The 16,168-nt window shown below is 44.1% G+C and overlaps 1 protein-coding gene across 1 annotated transcript; it reads left to right on the forward strand.

Annotated features, from left to right (window-relative positions):
• The first annotated feature begins 3,487 nt into the window (after positions 1–3,487).
• spry2 (sprouty RTK signaling antagonist 2) lies at positions 3,488–7,394 on the forward strand. Its single transcript, XM_028400916.1, has 2 exons — positions 3,488–3,915; positions 5,384–7,394. The coding sequence occupies exon 2, from the start codon at positions 5,432–5,434 to the stop codon at positions 6,461–6,463; it is 1,032 nt and encodes a 343-aa protein (XP_028256717.1). The 5' UTR covers positions 3,488–3,915; positions 5,384–5,431; the 3' UTR covers positions 6,464–7,394.
• The last annotated feature ends 8,774 nt before the right edge of the window (positions 7,395–16,168 follow it).

Raw genomic sequence — 16,168 nt, forward strand, 5'->3', positions numbered from 1 at the left:
ACACCGATTCATTTAACACATCACAACAGTGACCCCAGCTGGTCAGCCAAAACTCTGAGATGTGATGCCACGTCTGGGTTTGCTTCCTCCCTGTTCTTCATTTTACTAAACACAAGCTCAAGTCCTACCCCCTTCAGAGGCTTTTCCTGCTGTGGCACAAAACTACAGAATCAAAGGATGAAGGAGGTGTATTTCAGAGTCAGGGAGAATATCTGTGGCTGCTTTTATTCGTGTTCTGGCAGTTATTTAGTACAGCTGGTCCTCTTGAGTTTGCACCCACTCGAGTCTTGGGTGAATGCAATGTCTCTACCTCTGTAGGGGTTTTCAGTGTTGAAGCAGCTCTTGAACACAAACAAACTTCTATAAACTCTCTGACACAATACTGCTGCTGCACACGAATGTCAGCTGAACACCCTTGAGGCTTTCTCTCCCTCCATGCTAATGCTAATCTGTGACATTTCTCAGAGCACAGACGCCTCTTTTCGAAGCAGATTATATTTTTATACATCCAAGCTTTTCCTACAGGCGAATTGTTAGAAACCAGACTTCTTCTTCTTTAGCTGACCCTCTCATCCAGAGCGGCTTATGAGCCCATTGAATACGACTGTCCACTGTACACGAAGTGTAAAGGTCAGCCAGAGGATGGAATATGAGGCAAGCATGCTAATTAATATGTAATGCTCACTTGGCTAAAGGAATGTAAAATGTAATGGATATTACATTTTACAAAATACGTAAAAATAAACAAATTTAAGTCTCACTCACTCTCTCATATGAGACTTAAATTTGTTTATTTTTACCTATTTTGGCAGCCAGACAAGCTTTTGAGCTTTTGGTGGTCAACATAACATCATAACAACCTTGAGCCAGATTTTCACATATTGTTTAATAAGTTGAAAAAACACCATATTCAATTAGCTGTCATGATGGGTGCTGCTTCCTCAGCCAGCTTCTCACCACCCACACAGACTAGCTGAGCCTCACTCTGTACACATATCACGACTGGAGCAGCAACTGTTCTGTGATTCCCTTTTCTCCTCTCCAATTCGGCCTCGACCAAGCATGCTATAAGCCTCCACTGAGATGCTTCAGCATGGCCTCTGTGTGTGCTTCTCTGTATTGAAATGAAAAGGTGACTCAGCAGAGTAGTGGACAGATTCAAAGAGCTCCATCATGTCGCTGGGAGAAAAACACAGAATACAAAATATCATAGATATGAAGACTGGGACTTGTTGGGGAAATGGGCCGCTTCACATTTTATTGACTTTATGCTCAAAAGGTATTTATTCGCTAAATTAAACAGGTAGAGGTTGTAGATGTGCCAGGCTGTATATTTTAGTTCTGATGTAATGACAATAGAAAATCCACTTGGTTTTATTTGGGTCATTCCTCCAGAGTCGTCTACCAGTATCACACCTTCTTGATCTGAGCCTATCAGAATTTATTGTGCAGCTGCCTTGAGACTTTCTGTTATCAGCCAGTCTGCTTAAACGCGAGTTTAAGAACGAGTCCTGGAAATCATGGCTGGCTGCCATCTTGGATTGTCTAAATGATGGTCACAAAATAAGGAAAGATTGCACATAGCAATCATGTTGGTGGACTGAATGAACACAGGCAGCTGTAATGGTGCAGGTTCATGTCAGAGTAACACAGCAGCTGGAGGGAGAAGAGGTGATGGACTCGAACACTCTGTGCTTTTACGAAGCTATTTCAAACACTTTGCAGTGTATGCTTGACAATCTAGACACAGTTCATCTCCCAGAGCAGCAGGGGTTTTAGGTTTCATTTCAATTTTCTCTCTGGTTTTTTTCTTTTAAATGTGCAGAGCAGCATTCTGCAGGGCTCGGTGGGAGTGAGAAGAAAAGTAAGGCCATTGCACATGGTGCAGGACAAAAAGAACTTTAGGCATTGCTGCAACTCAACCATCATTAAGTACTCCATTTCCAGACCTTGCTGGCTCTACAGTAAAAGGGCATTTATGGTGCTTGAATCAGCAGCCTTGGTGTGACAAGGCCTCTAACACTGAAATGCAAGTTAAATTCTGTTCTCTTCTTTTTAATGTCACACTTTCCAGCATTTATCTGCTGAACAGCACTTTCATTAAGAGTCTTCAATGTTGGGTGGAGCAGGAATGGGGCTAATACAGAGTCTTAGTGTCGGACTCCTGATTGCACCACGTCCCTTTAGGAAACACAGCTCTGAATGAACGGTGTGTGCACCCTAAGTAGGAAGGGAAATGAGGGGTGTCTGTCCAGACTCCCACCCTAAAACCTAACCCAGGTGTTCGGATAATCAGGTGTTAGTCTGAGCCTGCTTGCATTTGATGTGTGTTAGTCTTAAGGCAAAATAAAGAGCAGGGAAAAACAAACAAACTGTTTAAAGAAAGAGGGGAAGTTCTGAAAGCTCACTGACCCGGATTCAAGTTAATTCGCCAAGTCATACTCTGAGCTGATTAAAGTGACCTCTCTCATAATTATTCTGCCTGAAACTGATCAGAAAGTGGGGGAGAGAGGAAGACGTGTAAGCTCATTCTTTTCATTGAAGCTTCGCTCTTTTCGCCCTGGCTCACTGAACACAGGCTAATTAGCCTTTTTATTATTTTGGGGAGGTTGAGGTATAGCACGGTTAGTGTGTGTGTTCCAGCCTGACTTTTAAAATGACACAAGAGCAATGACACAAGTGTCTCGCTGGTCCACAGCACCTACTTTTCTGCTTCACAGCAGACACATGTGATGATTTAATTGTTCAATAATCCAGATGCTTATCGTGGAAATTTATTGTGGTTATTTTTATTTTTAACTGTCAAATCCACTCTTTTTGATTTGATTTGATTAACCCTGCATTGCCGACGGGCGTCCACACGAGGGCGCTGCGGCACCGCAGTTAACCTGAGCAGCCCAGAGAACCTGCAGCACAGGCTTACAAATCAGTGGTACGAATCCCCATTGATTGGTTATAACTGTAGCTCGATAGCAGCGCCGGGCAAAAAGCCTAAAAATGTTTGAGAAGTGTCTGAAAATGTTCGGAAAGATTAGGTCGATTTGAGAAACGATGGTAAAAGTTTGATGCAGATATATACAAAAGTTGTGCGAGGGAAGAATTGAGATTTCTTTTTCAAAATAAGTTGTTTTGGCTTTTAAACCACAACTTTCTTATGCATTTGCGATCAATTTAACATGTCAACGTTTTTGCAGAATATTATTATTTGCAAATGATGTGAAACTATCCTAAAACTCCCCTAACAGCATGCCCCAGGTTCCTTCCAGGCGAGTTACTGTAAAACCTTTACAGCTTTAAATAAAAAATGGGTCACCAGAAATAAGAAATTCAAGACTTTGAGAGGCCAGCGCTCATATTTCCACAGCAGCGGTAGGTTATAATTGATCAGACTGGGTGTGAATGGCTGCTCTCCAGCAGCCAATGGGTGCGCACCGGATGCGAGATATCCGCTGCAACAACAAGCGCTCTGTTCCCCCTTCAGCTTGACGCCATTTACAGCCCAAATCCCGACCTCCTCTCCGGAAAGAGCGAAAAACACACACACACACACATACACACAGAGAAAACCACACACACACACACACACGAGAAAAAGTGCCCCTCGGAGCCTTGCGGATAAAGCGCACCGAATGAAAACTACTTGAGCTGGAGTTTTTGTCGCTCTTCTCCTCCTCCTCCTCCTGCTTCTTTTTGTGCAGCGGTGATTGAAGTTTTCGCGTGCCTTAATGCCTCGTGCTGTTGCGCAAAACACGGGATTTACGTCTTAGCGCTGCTTCTTCCTGAAAATGCGCTGCGCTCGGAAACTTTGTCAATGGATTTTACCGACGGCTGCCCCGACTGAAGAGCTGCGGTTAAGGGAATAAACTCAACTTGGATTTATTTCACCGAAACGGGGGCTAAAGTGTCGAAAGCACGGTAAATGCTGTGTGTCTTTTAAACAGTGTGTGTTTATTCTGCAGCTTTTAGTGTACTTTTTCATGCATTTGTAGACTTTGTAACCCCCCACCCTTCCTCCAGTTTGCTCCAGGCCACGTAACGTCACGTTTCCAGCAGAAGGGGCTCTCACCTTCAAAGTGAATATTTCATAAATAAAGATAGGAGTTTTTATTAATAGCATTAGAAACACTGCTGCTTTCAGAGAAGGTTTATTCCAAAATTTGCATGTTTACTTTTATATTTACACACCCTGTTCTCCTGTGTGTGCACTAAGGTAGTAGGACACGTTTCCTAGTCGTTCATATCACTACCTGCACCAGAGCCCTAGAATAACTTTATTTAAGAATTCAAGGAACATTAATCGTCATACCAGCTCACATTTACATGTTTATTGTACCAAATTATAGGACTCAGGTCCCGCTTGACTCTCTAAGCTGTCATTTTTAAAAGCTGATGCCATCTGTTGCCTTCACTGCCACTGTGGCCTGCACACAGGCCCCCCACCACCACCACCACCCTTGAACGCATCCCTTTTTACTTTTTAATGCTCCAAACTTCTTTTTTTTTATCTTATCTTTATGACGGGTGCTGTGGACCATTTGTCATGCAACAAACAAAAGACCTTCCTGTATTGTCTGAAAAGGTGCTGGTGGTGGTGGTGGAGAGGGAAAAGTGGGGTGCACCTCAATCACCCCTTTGGGGGGTGAAGGGGGGGTGGCATTTGAAAGCTAATTAGGGAGCACAATCAAGGCTTTGCTGTGATATGTTAGTTAAAACAAGGCTGCACATTAAGTTTAATAGATGGTTATGGTGTAATATTTAAATTCCTACATTGGTTATAACTGCCATTATGCTTCTTTTACTATGCATGTGTGAGTTGTCTGTTATCAGGAAAGTACCATAAAAAGTGAACTTTGATCATCAGCATACGTAACCATTCAAGAGTGGAAATATTGATAAGATAGCAGGTCTGCATTACATGTCAAAAAACATGTCCGGTGTAGAGATTAGTATTGACATCGATCATAGTTTGAATGAATGCCCAAAATTGTTTTAGTTTATTATTTAAAGTGGAAAAAAATCATGAAAAACAAAGCAACAGGGAGTTTGTTTGTTTCTAGGTTTTGGTTAGTCATTGTTATGTCAAAGGTGGTGCATAACAGGAAGTTAACACAAACAACCAGCAGGAAGTAAAGAAGTCATCTGCTCTGTGTGTATGTGGAGGTTCGTTTTTGACCAGAAGATACTCCTGATTCCTGATACTCATTCATAAGTAAAAGGGAAGTTACATTAGCGCCATAATCTAACATGTCCATCTCCATCTCCAACACTGCTGCTTTGGTTAGGCTTATTTTCATAGCGGTGCATGTACGGATGTCTGTTAGGATTTGCATGGCATCATTTGCATGGCTTGTCACATATAAACTTGTCTGGTTTTATTTTCCAGGACTTCAGATGTGTCCCCTTCCAGCCAGAGTGGCCCTTCAGTCCTGCGATGGATTCCAGAAGTCAGAGCGACAGCGATGGGGGAGGAGGGCGCCATGGGTGGTCGCCGCCGGGCACCCCGCATGACGAAGGGAGACTGTCTCCACAGACCGATGATGGTCCTCCAGATCCTGGGCTGAACAACGGGCAGCTGCCTCATACACCACCAGTGCTATCTCTGGTTCAGATCCAGATAACTGGAAGTACTAATGACTACACGGAAGGACCCACAGTTGCCCAACGGTCTCCGGCTACTCAGCAAAGGCAACAGAAGGGTGACTTGGTTACGTCACAGGGTTCAAGGACCAGCGGGCAGCAGGAGACTCGGGAAGAGAGGCCTAATAATCTCCGCAACCTGAATTCATTGACTCAGCATGGAAATACTTCCAATTCTCCCAGGCAGGGCGTGCTGCGGTCCTCCAGCGCAGAGGACTCCCAGAGCAGCATCAGGACCAGCGTGGGGAGCTCTTCTTCAGGCCAGAGGCTCCTCAGCAGCCCAGCAAGTGGCGACCAGATAATCCGGACGCAGCCAAAACGCTCAGAGCTGAATTTAGAAGAGCTGAAACCCCTGAACAACGAGGCCAGGACAGTGGTGGCCGTGCCAGGCAGCGGAGCCAATAGAAACGCAGGTATACACTCCAGCAAGTGTGAGGACTGTGGTCGCTGTCAGTGCACAGAGTGCAGGCGCCCGCGGGGGCTTCCCTCCTGCTGGATGTGCAGCCGGCGGTGCATGTGCTCGGCGCAGAGCGCGGTGGAGTACGGGACGTGCGCCTGCTGCATCAAGGGCCTTTTCTACCACTGCTCCAGCGACGACGAGGACACATGCGCAGACAAACCCTTCTCGTGCACACAGTCGCACTGCTGCATCCGCTGGGCCACCGTGTCTCTCCTCTCCTTGTTCTTCCCCTGCCTCCTGTGCTACCTCCCAGCTAAAGGATGCGTGGCCATGTGCCAGAGCTGCTATGACCGAGTCACACGACCCGGCTGTCGGTGCAAGAACTCAAACCCAATCCACTGTGAGGATGTTGCCAAGCCAACGTAGGCGGATGTGTGTGTTGAAATGCAAAGAGATGAAAAGACTGAACTGGTAGATTGTGTAGCTGTCTAGCTGAAAAGTTTGACTGTAGAGTTCTAATAATGCTGTTGTGCTTGTATTTTCCATCTAGACCTTTACACCAGCCTTAAAAATGGTCAATTTCACCGACTGGCTGATGATAATTATTCTACTAAAGGCACTGGAGGTGCATTCACTCACCTTAGCATTATGAGTTTCACATGAAAGGTAAAATAAGGTAAAATAAGCCAAAATAAGCGCTCCACATTTTAAGGTATGAAGATAAATTCAACTACTGGAAAATAATCTTTTCCCTCAAGTGCCCTGATATTGTGTTATATTTGCTAAAAGAGTCCAAAAGGATAGTTTTTTTTGAAACATTTAATACAATTTATATGCTAAGACCAGACTCCTGTTACTAACTGTATGTAAAGTAGTAAATGCAAAAGGGTATGTACATTAGAGATTTTTTATTTTTGTACATATAATACTTCAACTGTGAAAAAAAAGGTTTTCTGCCATACCAGAGGCACCTTGATAAATCCACAATGTTCATTCACACAATGTTTTTACATTCACTGGAATGTAGATCAATCATTTTTATATTAAGGAAAGATCTTATCCCTTCTACTTGTAAATTGTACAGTGACCTTATAAGAAAAACTTTATTTTCTAATTCCAACATTGCTTAGTGTAAAGTTAAAATAATTATATATTTATTTGAAGTTTTATTATTTTATAATGAAAAAATATTTATTTTGAGAAGAAGCATTGTTAACGTCTCACCTCGTTTGGAGCTATTCTGTAGTCACTGCAGACTTGAGATGACCTGTAGGTGTGTCAAAGCTGGATGAGTAGTTCACTATGGATTAGAAGACAAATATATTAACGTTTGAAATTAAACAACCTTGAAGTCTGACAGTGTATTTTTTCCTGTTTCATTTTCCTCTCCATTGTTGTCGTTTCTTTTGTTGCCCCTCAAAATAGGGGGAGCTGGTTTTAACGTGCAAACAGGAAGCTCGTTCGTAACTTTTACTTCAAATAATTGAACCTCGGCACGACATCTGAAACACGATCAGTTGTTTACAGAGATCGAAAGAGGAAACGCATTAATGTTCACCTCTGGCACCCATGTTTGTGTGTGTAGGAATGTTATCATTGCTTCTTTTCCATCGTATAAATCAAACGCTCCACATGTATTTGTGCAAATATGCATTCATGTAAGCATGCTATTAAAGCCTGGCTTCCCTTCAGGTTCAGTTCATACACAGTCCTGCAGATACAAGGCTCCTTTTTCCATGTTGCTTCTTTTAGTTTTTTTTTTTTTAAATCAAAGGTTTGATCAGGAATTCCTGGGTTTTGAATGTCCCCGCAGGCGAAACATAAGCCTGAAACATAAAGCCTCTGACACTTGTTGACAGCATACGGACGTGTTTGCAGCACGGTATGCATTCAGAGCTCTGATTGACATGCTGAGGCCCAACCTGTGCTCACTTGTTTGTTATTCATCCCCAGCCTTGGACTGATGAGGGGGGGGGGGTGGTTGTTTGACATAATTAGTAACTTTTACCTATTTTTACAGAGGTGAGTGGAGGAGATGGCAGTATAACGGGCAGAATCCCATTAGAGACAGTTGATCTTGTGTTTAGTCTTTATCTTTCCTGTCGCAGGCTTTCTCCCCTCTCCATTCCCCCGCATTGTCTCAGCTGTGAATGAAGGAAGGAGGAGGGGAGGAGTAGGTTGTTAAGAAGGGTTAGGAACCGCAAAGGGTTAAAAGCATCACTTTGAATGACAAAGACCTAACAGTTTAGCCCCCGTATTCAGCCCGGCATGCATTCATCCTGTTTTCAATAGTCGGGGGGGTTATTTTGGCTCCCCAACGCTCCTCTCAGCTACCTGCTCCTACTTGGTATTCCCATAAGGAGATGGTTGTCTTGTTGGGGGGTGGGGAGGGCAGTTGTGTTTGAAAATAGTTCTGTTATGAAGTTCCCTGTTTGAAGGACACAACTTTTGTCAAAACATCATGTGCAAAAGTGGCGCATTTTGACCACTAGATCATTTTTGACATTTTTTTTTTTGCCAGGATGCTGATGTAAATGTTGCCATTTACATCCAGGCCAATAAACCATTTTAATAAAAAGGATTCAAAGAAAAGTGAACGTTGGTGCTAGAAAGGACAAACACAAAAGCTGAGAAAGATTGTTTATCCACCCGCCAGTCGCAGAGATTTGGCAGCAGAGAGTACTAGCAGGCAGGGGGAGGAGAGGGAGGAGGGGATATGAATTGGAAGGAAGAAAAAAAAAGGCCCCAGAACGGCTCTCTTTGTTGGTTTTAGCTGCCGTGGCCCCTGCGGTTCATGGCGGCTGTGGGGCAGAGCAGCCTATTCACCCTGCTCACCAAGGCAGAACACAGCACAGGAAGACAGGAAGGAAGCGAGGCTATTCTTCATGGATGCATTGTCTGTCTGTCTGACAGCCAGGCTTAAGCAATCAAACAGCACTGTGAGAGAGAGGGGGGGGAGAGAGAAAACTGGTAAAAATAGAAAGATTATAAAGTGAAGAAAGTTCTGTAGAAAGTGTTTAATACTACTAATAATACACGGGTAAAACTTTATTACATTTATTTATTTGAGGTGTGATTTATTCTAACTTCAAGTCAGCATCTGTGGTGCTTCAACAGAATGTAGGTGTCGAAGAAAAGTCACCACACCTTTCTCTCCTCTACCCATGAAAATGTTTTCTCAGAAGCTGAACTTTTCTTTCTTGTTTTCCAATGTGGGCGGCAGAGACATCTACATCTACAGCTACAGCTCAAAGGCGAAGCGCATCCCCCACCTGACTGTGGTTTTACTTTCCACTGAGTTTGTCCTCTGCTACTGTCACACTTCACTCAGTCGAGGTATAGAAAGCTTTTAGGACTGAACATGGGCCAAGATTTTGGCTGCTGAATGTCCTCTGCTGCATGACATTTTTTTCACCCCGTGCGGTTTTTCAAGATGCAGTTTAAAAATCAAAAATCTCATGCAACGCTGATCTGTCTGACTGACAGCTGAACTACTGTTGTGCCTTAAAGAGGGAGATTACAGCAGCCAGGAAGGCGAATAGAGAGAGCAAGAAAGACACTAGAGCTGCATCTCTCATTAAAGTTTAGAGGGCGTGAAGTCGATGAAGATTGTGTGTGTGTGTGTGTGTGTCTGCAGAGGAAGACACCATACATGCTGCAGACAAGTCTTTGCACATGTTGAAAAGGGTGAAAGCTGGAGCTGTAGGCGTGTGTGTGTGTCTGTTGATGTTCATGTGTATTCTTGGACACGTGTGTGCATCTGTCAGCATAATCAAGTCTTTCGCCCAGACAGTGAAGCCCGACTGGAGGCCTAAGTCTAATAGCAGCACTTAACTTCAATCCACCACAGGAAGTTGGCTCATCTGCACGTCTACACACACACACACACACACGCACTGAGCTGGTCCGATGCTGACAGCCAGTGGATATTTGTTGGCGACACTGTGGCTGCAAGTGTCTTTACAGCTTAGCGGCCAATTGTTGTTCACCCAGATACACACACACACATACACACTAAGAGCTTAGAGCTTCAGTTGTTATCCTGAAAGGCAATCCTGATCCCTGTGCTACACAGTAGGACAGACACACATAAAAAGAGGAATTAGTGCGGTCTGACAGCTCACTATACCACATCACATTTAGAGTGCCTATGTGTGTGATGGTGGCAATTATGTGTGTGTTTTGGGGAAGGTGCATGCACATGTGGATGCATGTGTTTAATCTCGAAGAGACTTTGAATTATATAGTTACGTAGTCTGAGATGAATACTGTTTGCACACATGCGAGGAGGGAAGTGGGTCAGTCACATCAGCGGGAGATCAGATTGTTACCTCAGTAGAAAAGACTTTTTGTAGGCTATTTGATGGCTTTGTAACACTGCAAAGGGAGCAGAGTCCTAAAGTAGTGTGTACTCTAAGATGCTGCAGGCTTTAGGAAAATATATTTCCATATTGGAGTAATGTTTCTGCCTTTTTCTGATCACGATTTGCAAGCCAACTTCTGCATTTTCAGATGCCCCCACTGACATCACCTTTATTCAAACTACAGCACAAGTGATTTGCAAGTCAAATCCTCATAGATGTAACTGCTCACAAACGTACACTCATCCTTTGTTTAAGAACCAAACACATTTCATCTTTCCCCTCTAATATTACTATATATGTCTGTTCCCACTGATGTAAGCAGGAGATTGGGGAGAGAGAGGAGACCATGTGGAACAAAGCTGTGGAGGGAGCAGATATGATCGACCTGTGAGCCATTCAGCTCCATTAAAAACAGATTTCCTCTTACTATAGGCTCAGACTCAATGATGCGTTGGCTCTACCTCAGAGGTTAAACAGCTGTAGCTAAAACGGGCTGCTTTGTGCTGCATTTTGTGCAAAAAGCTAAAATGCACTGGAAACTTTTGTGTCTAAACAAATTTCAGAGTTTGAGCCTTAAAGCATGTTTGGCTTCACACATTGCTTTAGACAACTGCGAATTGCCAACTCAAGTGTTAGCCACAAAATGTGCAGGTTGCAAAGGAAAGGCAGCCTCTGTCCCATTTTATATACACAGGTGATTACTTTGTGTATTGTTTATGTGCACTGGTGTCAGCTTTTGCTAACGTATATGAGACAAGCCTGTGCCGCTCTCCATGCTGGAGGAAATTGATCTCTTGAGTCTGTCATGCAGCTATGAGAGCGCTGCAAGCCACAGGGTCTTGTTACCGTTCACAGGTGCGGCACGCTGACAAGCTGATGATGACAGCCAAGCCAAGGTGTGTGTGCACAGGAGAGCTTGTGTGTGTGTCTGTGTGCACATATGTGTGTGTGCTTCCCCAGCCTGAAGACAGAAATTTGTCAATGGCTGCAGAGATTGTCAGCATACCTGAGATTCCACTAGTTTCCAAACAACCAGTGACAAGACAGGAGGCATAGAGACGAGAGAGACGGAGGCTGTCTGCCAAAAAAATCCACTCTGCAGCGAGCACAGGTGCAATGTTTCACAGGATAAAGGCCCCTCTGTTCAGGGCATGATGTATGGACAGGCAGGGACGTACATTATCATAGAGCATGAGTGACTGGCTTCAATTCATCAGTTTACATGTAGGGCCACGATGCTGTTTATTGAACGCACCCCCTCCGTGTCTGTAGGCTGCTAAGACAGAGATTGCCTCATTGCTAGTTTGAGAAAACGAGACGCACACTTAACGTGTCATTTCACAGTGAGGCGTCTTAAGAAGCAGCACTAAGCTGGCCCCACGCCAAAAGCAACAGAATTCCTTCAGCCTGGAATGCCAGCTTGATTAATATAGAAAACAGAGTCTCACTTGAGGTCATTTGGTGCATAAGTGTGGCACTTTACCGCCTATCAAAATATTTAGGCCCGTCTGCCACGACCAGAACCAATGAATTATCAAACTGCTCATCCTGCAATAATGCACTGTGATTGAGTCATATAATAGTCAAAGCAAAGGCTAAAAATCAATGCTAAAGCTGCTGCACAAACAGGATTGCTAGTTCTTTAGAAACCGAGTGTGTGTACAGGTGATGTCTGCATGTGGGAATCTGTGTGTGTGTGTGTGTGTTTACCTGAAGAGGAAGTTCCTGTGGTGAGACAGTCCTAAGCTGAGCACACACACCACTGGAAAAGCTCTGGAAAACAACTTCCTGTGGTCACCTGCGCTCAATGACCCTGAAGAAAGAGACCCTTACAAACCAAAACTCTCGCTCTCTCACTCTCTCATACACAAGCTGTACGGCAATGGTTCCACGCACACACACACAGACACACAGGGAAAGGTGGATGAATGGCAGTCTCAGAAAAACCTCAGAGTCCTTGCTATCCTTTAAATCTCCCTGACATCCTAAAATAATCATTTCCTTTTCACTCATTCCAAAAAATAAATTTTTGTCATGATAATGGAGCTAATTCATGACACACAACAGTTGTATTGAGTAGAATCTGCATGTTGTTACTACACATCCTCGAGTTAGATTACATACGTTTTCAGCCAATGAAATCATCATGCCTACTTGCTTATTTAACACTGTCGGGTGGACTATGAGGTGCCCACGCCTGTGGGCTTGTTGAGTGGCTGCATTCAAGACAGAAAGCTAGTGTGAAGAATTTTGTATTTTATATGTGAGTGGGGAGGAGAAAGTTGGGAAATGTTCACATTCCTGGAGAAAAAGTTTGCTTTAATCAGCTCAGACAGACATTTTTTGGTGTTTAACACAATGATCTTTTGAGAAAGGTGCAGTATGGTGATAGCAGTGGAAAATGTGTTTATAGATATAAAATATATCAACATGAATCCTTGGAATCTGGGGTTGCAGTGTGTTACAGCTTGTCTAGATGAGAGGTTTCCTCAGCTGAAAGTGATTTTTAGAGCTTAAAAAACTGCCCTTCCTTTGAGCCCGGGAGCTCGTCTCTGACCTTGATGTTGGAGCTGTTTTTCCCCTAAAAATTCAAGCGCCACCGCTGCTGACATGTAAGCAGTCAAGACCTATTTGTTTCCCCGTCCCTGTAGGGAGCACCATGCAGTGTCGTTTTCCAGCCAGAAAGACGGGCAAGCGAGTGAGGACAACCTTTTGCTGTCCTGAAAAAAAAACAACATGCACGAAGGACTGAAAGGTGCTCTCCTCCAAGATAAGACACTAAATCTTTTTGACCTGCACAACAAAACTGCACGGTCAGGGCCATGTTAAGGCAAACAAGATCATTTATGTGCTGCAGGCAGCAGTTGCCATGGCAATGGAGTATATCTGTATATCCAAATCTGATAAGGCTGCTACTGTTAGAAACTACTAGCAGAAACGAATAGAGGGCTTTTAATAAGCAGGGAAAGCAGATGCATTATGGGAATTGTAGGCTGGGTTGAGAACAGAGTCACTGTGTTGCCCTGAACAGTGGATTTGAGTGACATATTGCAGTGAAGTGCCTATCAAGACTTGTGAATATAATTTGTATTCAGTGACTTTTAGGCAAGGAGTCGTTCCATGGCCTATTTTTTATGGCTGGACAAATGTTGTCTTGTTTTTGTTGGCCTCACCATGTGCTAAAAGGGAAGTTACTTATCAAGGATCTGGGCTGCCTGTGCCAAGCTAAGCCTCATGTTACTGCCTCTTTAACCGACCCAATATCCTGTAAGTGTGTGTGTTTGTGTGCTTTCCATATGTTTCTTGGAAGGAGGCTGAGTATGGCTCTTTCATGTTTAGACTGTCATAGACACACAGAAGCTGCTGCTCTTTGAGAGAGCAGCAAATTATTGCCGTAAAATTTGCTGTTGCTATTGACAAAGAAGCCTCTGTTCCTCATTTTGTGCCCCTTTGCTGCCGCTGCCACCCCCTCCTCCCACACATCTCATGCCTTCTCCCTCCTATATCCCGCTTCTCGCCTCTCTCTCTCTCTTTTCTGTCTCTATGTCAACCCCCTCTATTCCCCTCTTCTCTCTCTCTCTCGCTCTCTCTCTCTCTTCATCTCCACCTCTTAATTCAGTTCACTTCTACCCTCACATTTCGGATGTAGGGCAGGAAAAAGGAAACAGCGCCAAGCCCTGTTTAACAGGGGGAGAGCAGGGGCTGAGACTGCGGCAAATGGACTATTTTCAAGGGGGGTGTGTGCTGCATGGTGAGAAGAGTGAGGTGTCAAGGCAGGAAGAGGAGGAGGAGGTCTTGTACCAAAAATAAGGAAGATCTGCTTCACAGATCTGTGTGGGCTCTGCAGGTTTCTGTGCAGCTTTACATCACATAGTAGTGAAATTTGTGGTAGAATGATGAGGCACCTTCACCACTGAACATGAGGCATGTGTTTTTAAGGCATGAAAAGGGGGATTTGTGTAACATGTTGTGTCCACCTACACTTATTTTGTAACTTTTTCTATTTTTCTGCAACATAGCAACCATTACATTACGTGTGTGCATCAGTGTCATGTTCACAGCAAGTTTGTATTGAACACTAAATATTAGATGTAGAATACTTTGCAATGTGGACAAAAAACAGATAGGAAGTGAAGGAGATAAAGACACAGGGTGAGGTCATCTGCCTGCATGGATTAATTGATGGATCTGGGATGAAACTGGAGGAGCAGCGGGGATTGTAGGTCAGAATGTAAAGTTGGAATTAATTAGGGCCCATCTCAGCATAAATGAATGGCTCATTGTTAACAAACACAGACAGCGAGGAAGAACGGACACAGCGAGGAAGAACAATTGGGGCTTTGTGCTCTGAGTTTACCTCTCTGTCCTCTTTCTCTCTCACTTTCTCCCCTCATGCACATTCGAAGGGTACTGCTAAGACATCCATGCTTCGGCTGTGATGCATATGAGTTGTAGTGAGGTCTGTTTGAACTCAGCAGAGGGAAGAATGGGACAGGCAGGTGGCTCTTATCACTGGCAGACAACAGCATGGGGACACTCGCTGCATTGTATTCTCCCTCTCCCTCTCTCTCTCTCACACACACACACACACACACACACACACTAACTTGAGCGCAGGCTGGCTGGCTCGGTACCAACCATCTGCTTTGGACGACAGGAGCCTTCCACTCTTCAGTGGTGATGTATGGTGTCTGGCTGCTACTTGCCACCTCACCCTGCAGTCACAAGTTCAGCACTTCATCATATAGAAGCACAAGTGGGTCAGACTCCAGCGCTAATTACTTTAAATGCTTTGAATTGTTCCTGGCTTGTGGGAAATAGAACTTTAGTAAACTTTTGATATTTTTCCACATCAGGGGTGTGAGTGCTGTGAGTACAAACACCTTAGCACTGTGCTCCAGAGAGCTTTAAAAAATATGTTGCAGCAGCATCCAGATTTATTTTGTTTTAAGTGATTGACTTCAATCCTGCTTTCAATCTCAGCCATCTGCTTGGGAATCAGAGAGCATTTGCTAGTGAGTGCTGTTTATTTTTTCCACCTAATAGGGATCTGTGCATCCGAAAGACTGTTAGACAACCTCTCCTCCCCATTGACATCTTGATAAGTGGAAAATTGGGCCTGGAAATGGAGCTGGAGAAGGTTTACGAAGTCTCTCTCTGCCCTGCATAATTGCAGCTTCGAAGCTGGCTGTAATTAATCTTTGAGAAAACGTGTCAAATTATTAATAGGGCCCTTAAGTGATGGCCCTGAAAGGAGGCCACTGTTCGGAGACGGAGGAGAGGCAGTGCGAGCCTTTGGAGGGGCTGTTTACTGTGAAAATATGAAGAGGTCACTCTCCAGGAGTTCCACAGCTCCACGTGTCAGAGCTCTCCACACATGAAGGAGTTAAAGGGAAACACTTTAAAAACAAGCAAACTTGAAATGTCATCAAGTACAAAGTGCTCGGTGGACACTAAAAATGAAGGACTTTTTTTATGTTTTATGTTGTTGAAGGAATTCTTCACATCTGTGTTGTCAAGCACATATGCGCGCCTCTGCCCCCTCCCCCCTGCTCATCGTGAACACAACGACCATTGTATTCACCACCTCACACCATCCCAGTCTCACTTTTGTATCTTAACAAGCTAATGTAGCGAGAAGAGCAAGTCTATTCACACCTATTTTGTACCCATCAAATGCATGTTGTCTCATTACAGCTGAGATTTATTTTCATTTATCTAGAGTTGATCACTGCTGTCGATTGAGTTAGCTGATAATACACTCTTG

The sequence above is a fragment of the Parambassis ranga genome, chromosome 2 (genome assembly GCF_900634625.1).
Source record: "Parambassis ranga chromosome 2, fParRan2.1, whole genome shotgun sequence".
NCBI classification, from domain to species: Eukaryota; Metazoa; Chordata; class Actinopteri; family Ambassidae; genus Parambassis; species Parambassis ranga.

What these genes read in the sequence shown, in the direction of transcription:
- spry2 (XM_028400916.1), top strand. Translation starts at nt 5,432, where the DNA reads ATGGATTCCAGAAGTCAGAGCGACAGCGATGGGGGAGGAGGGCGCCAT.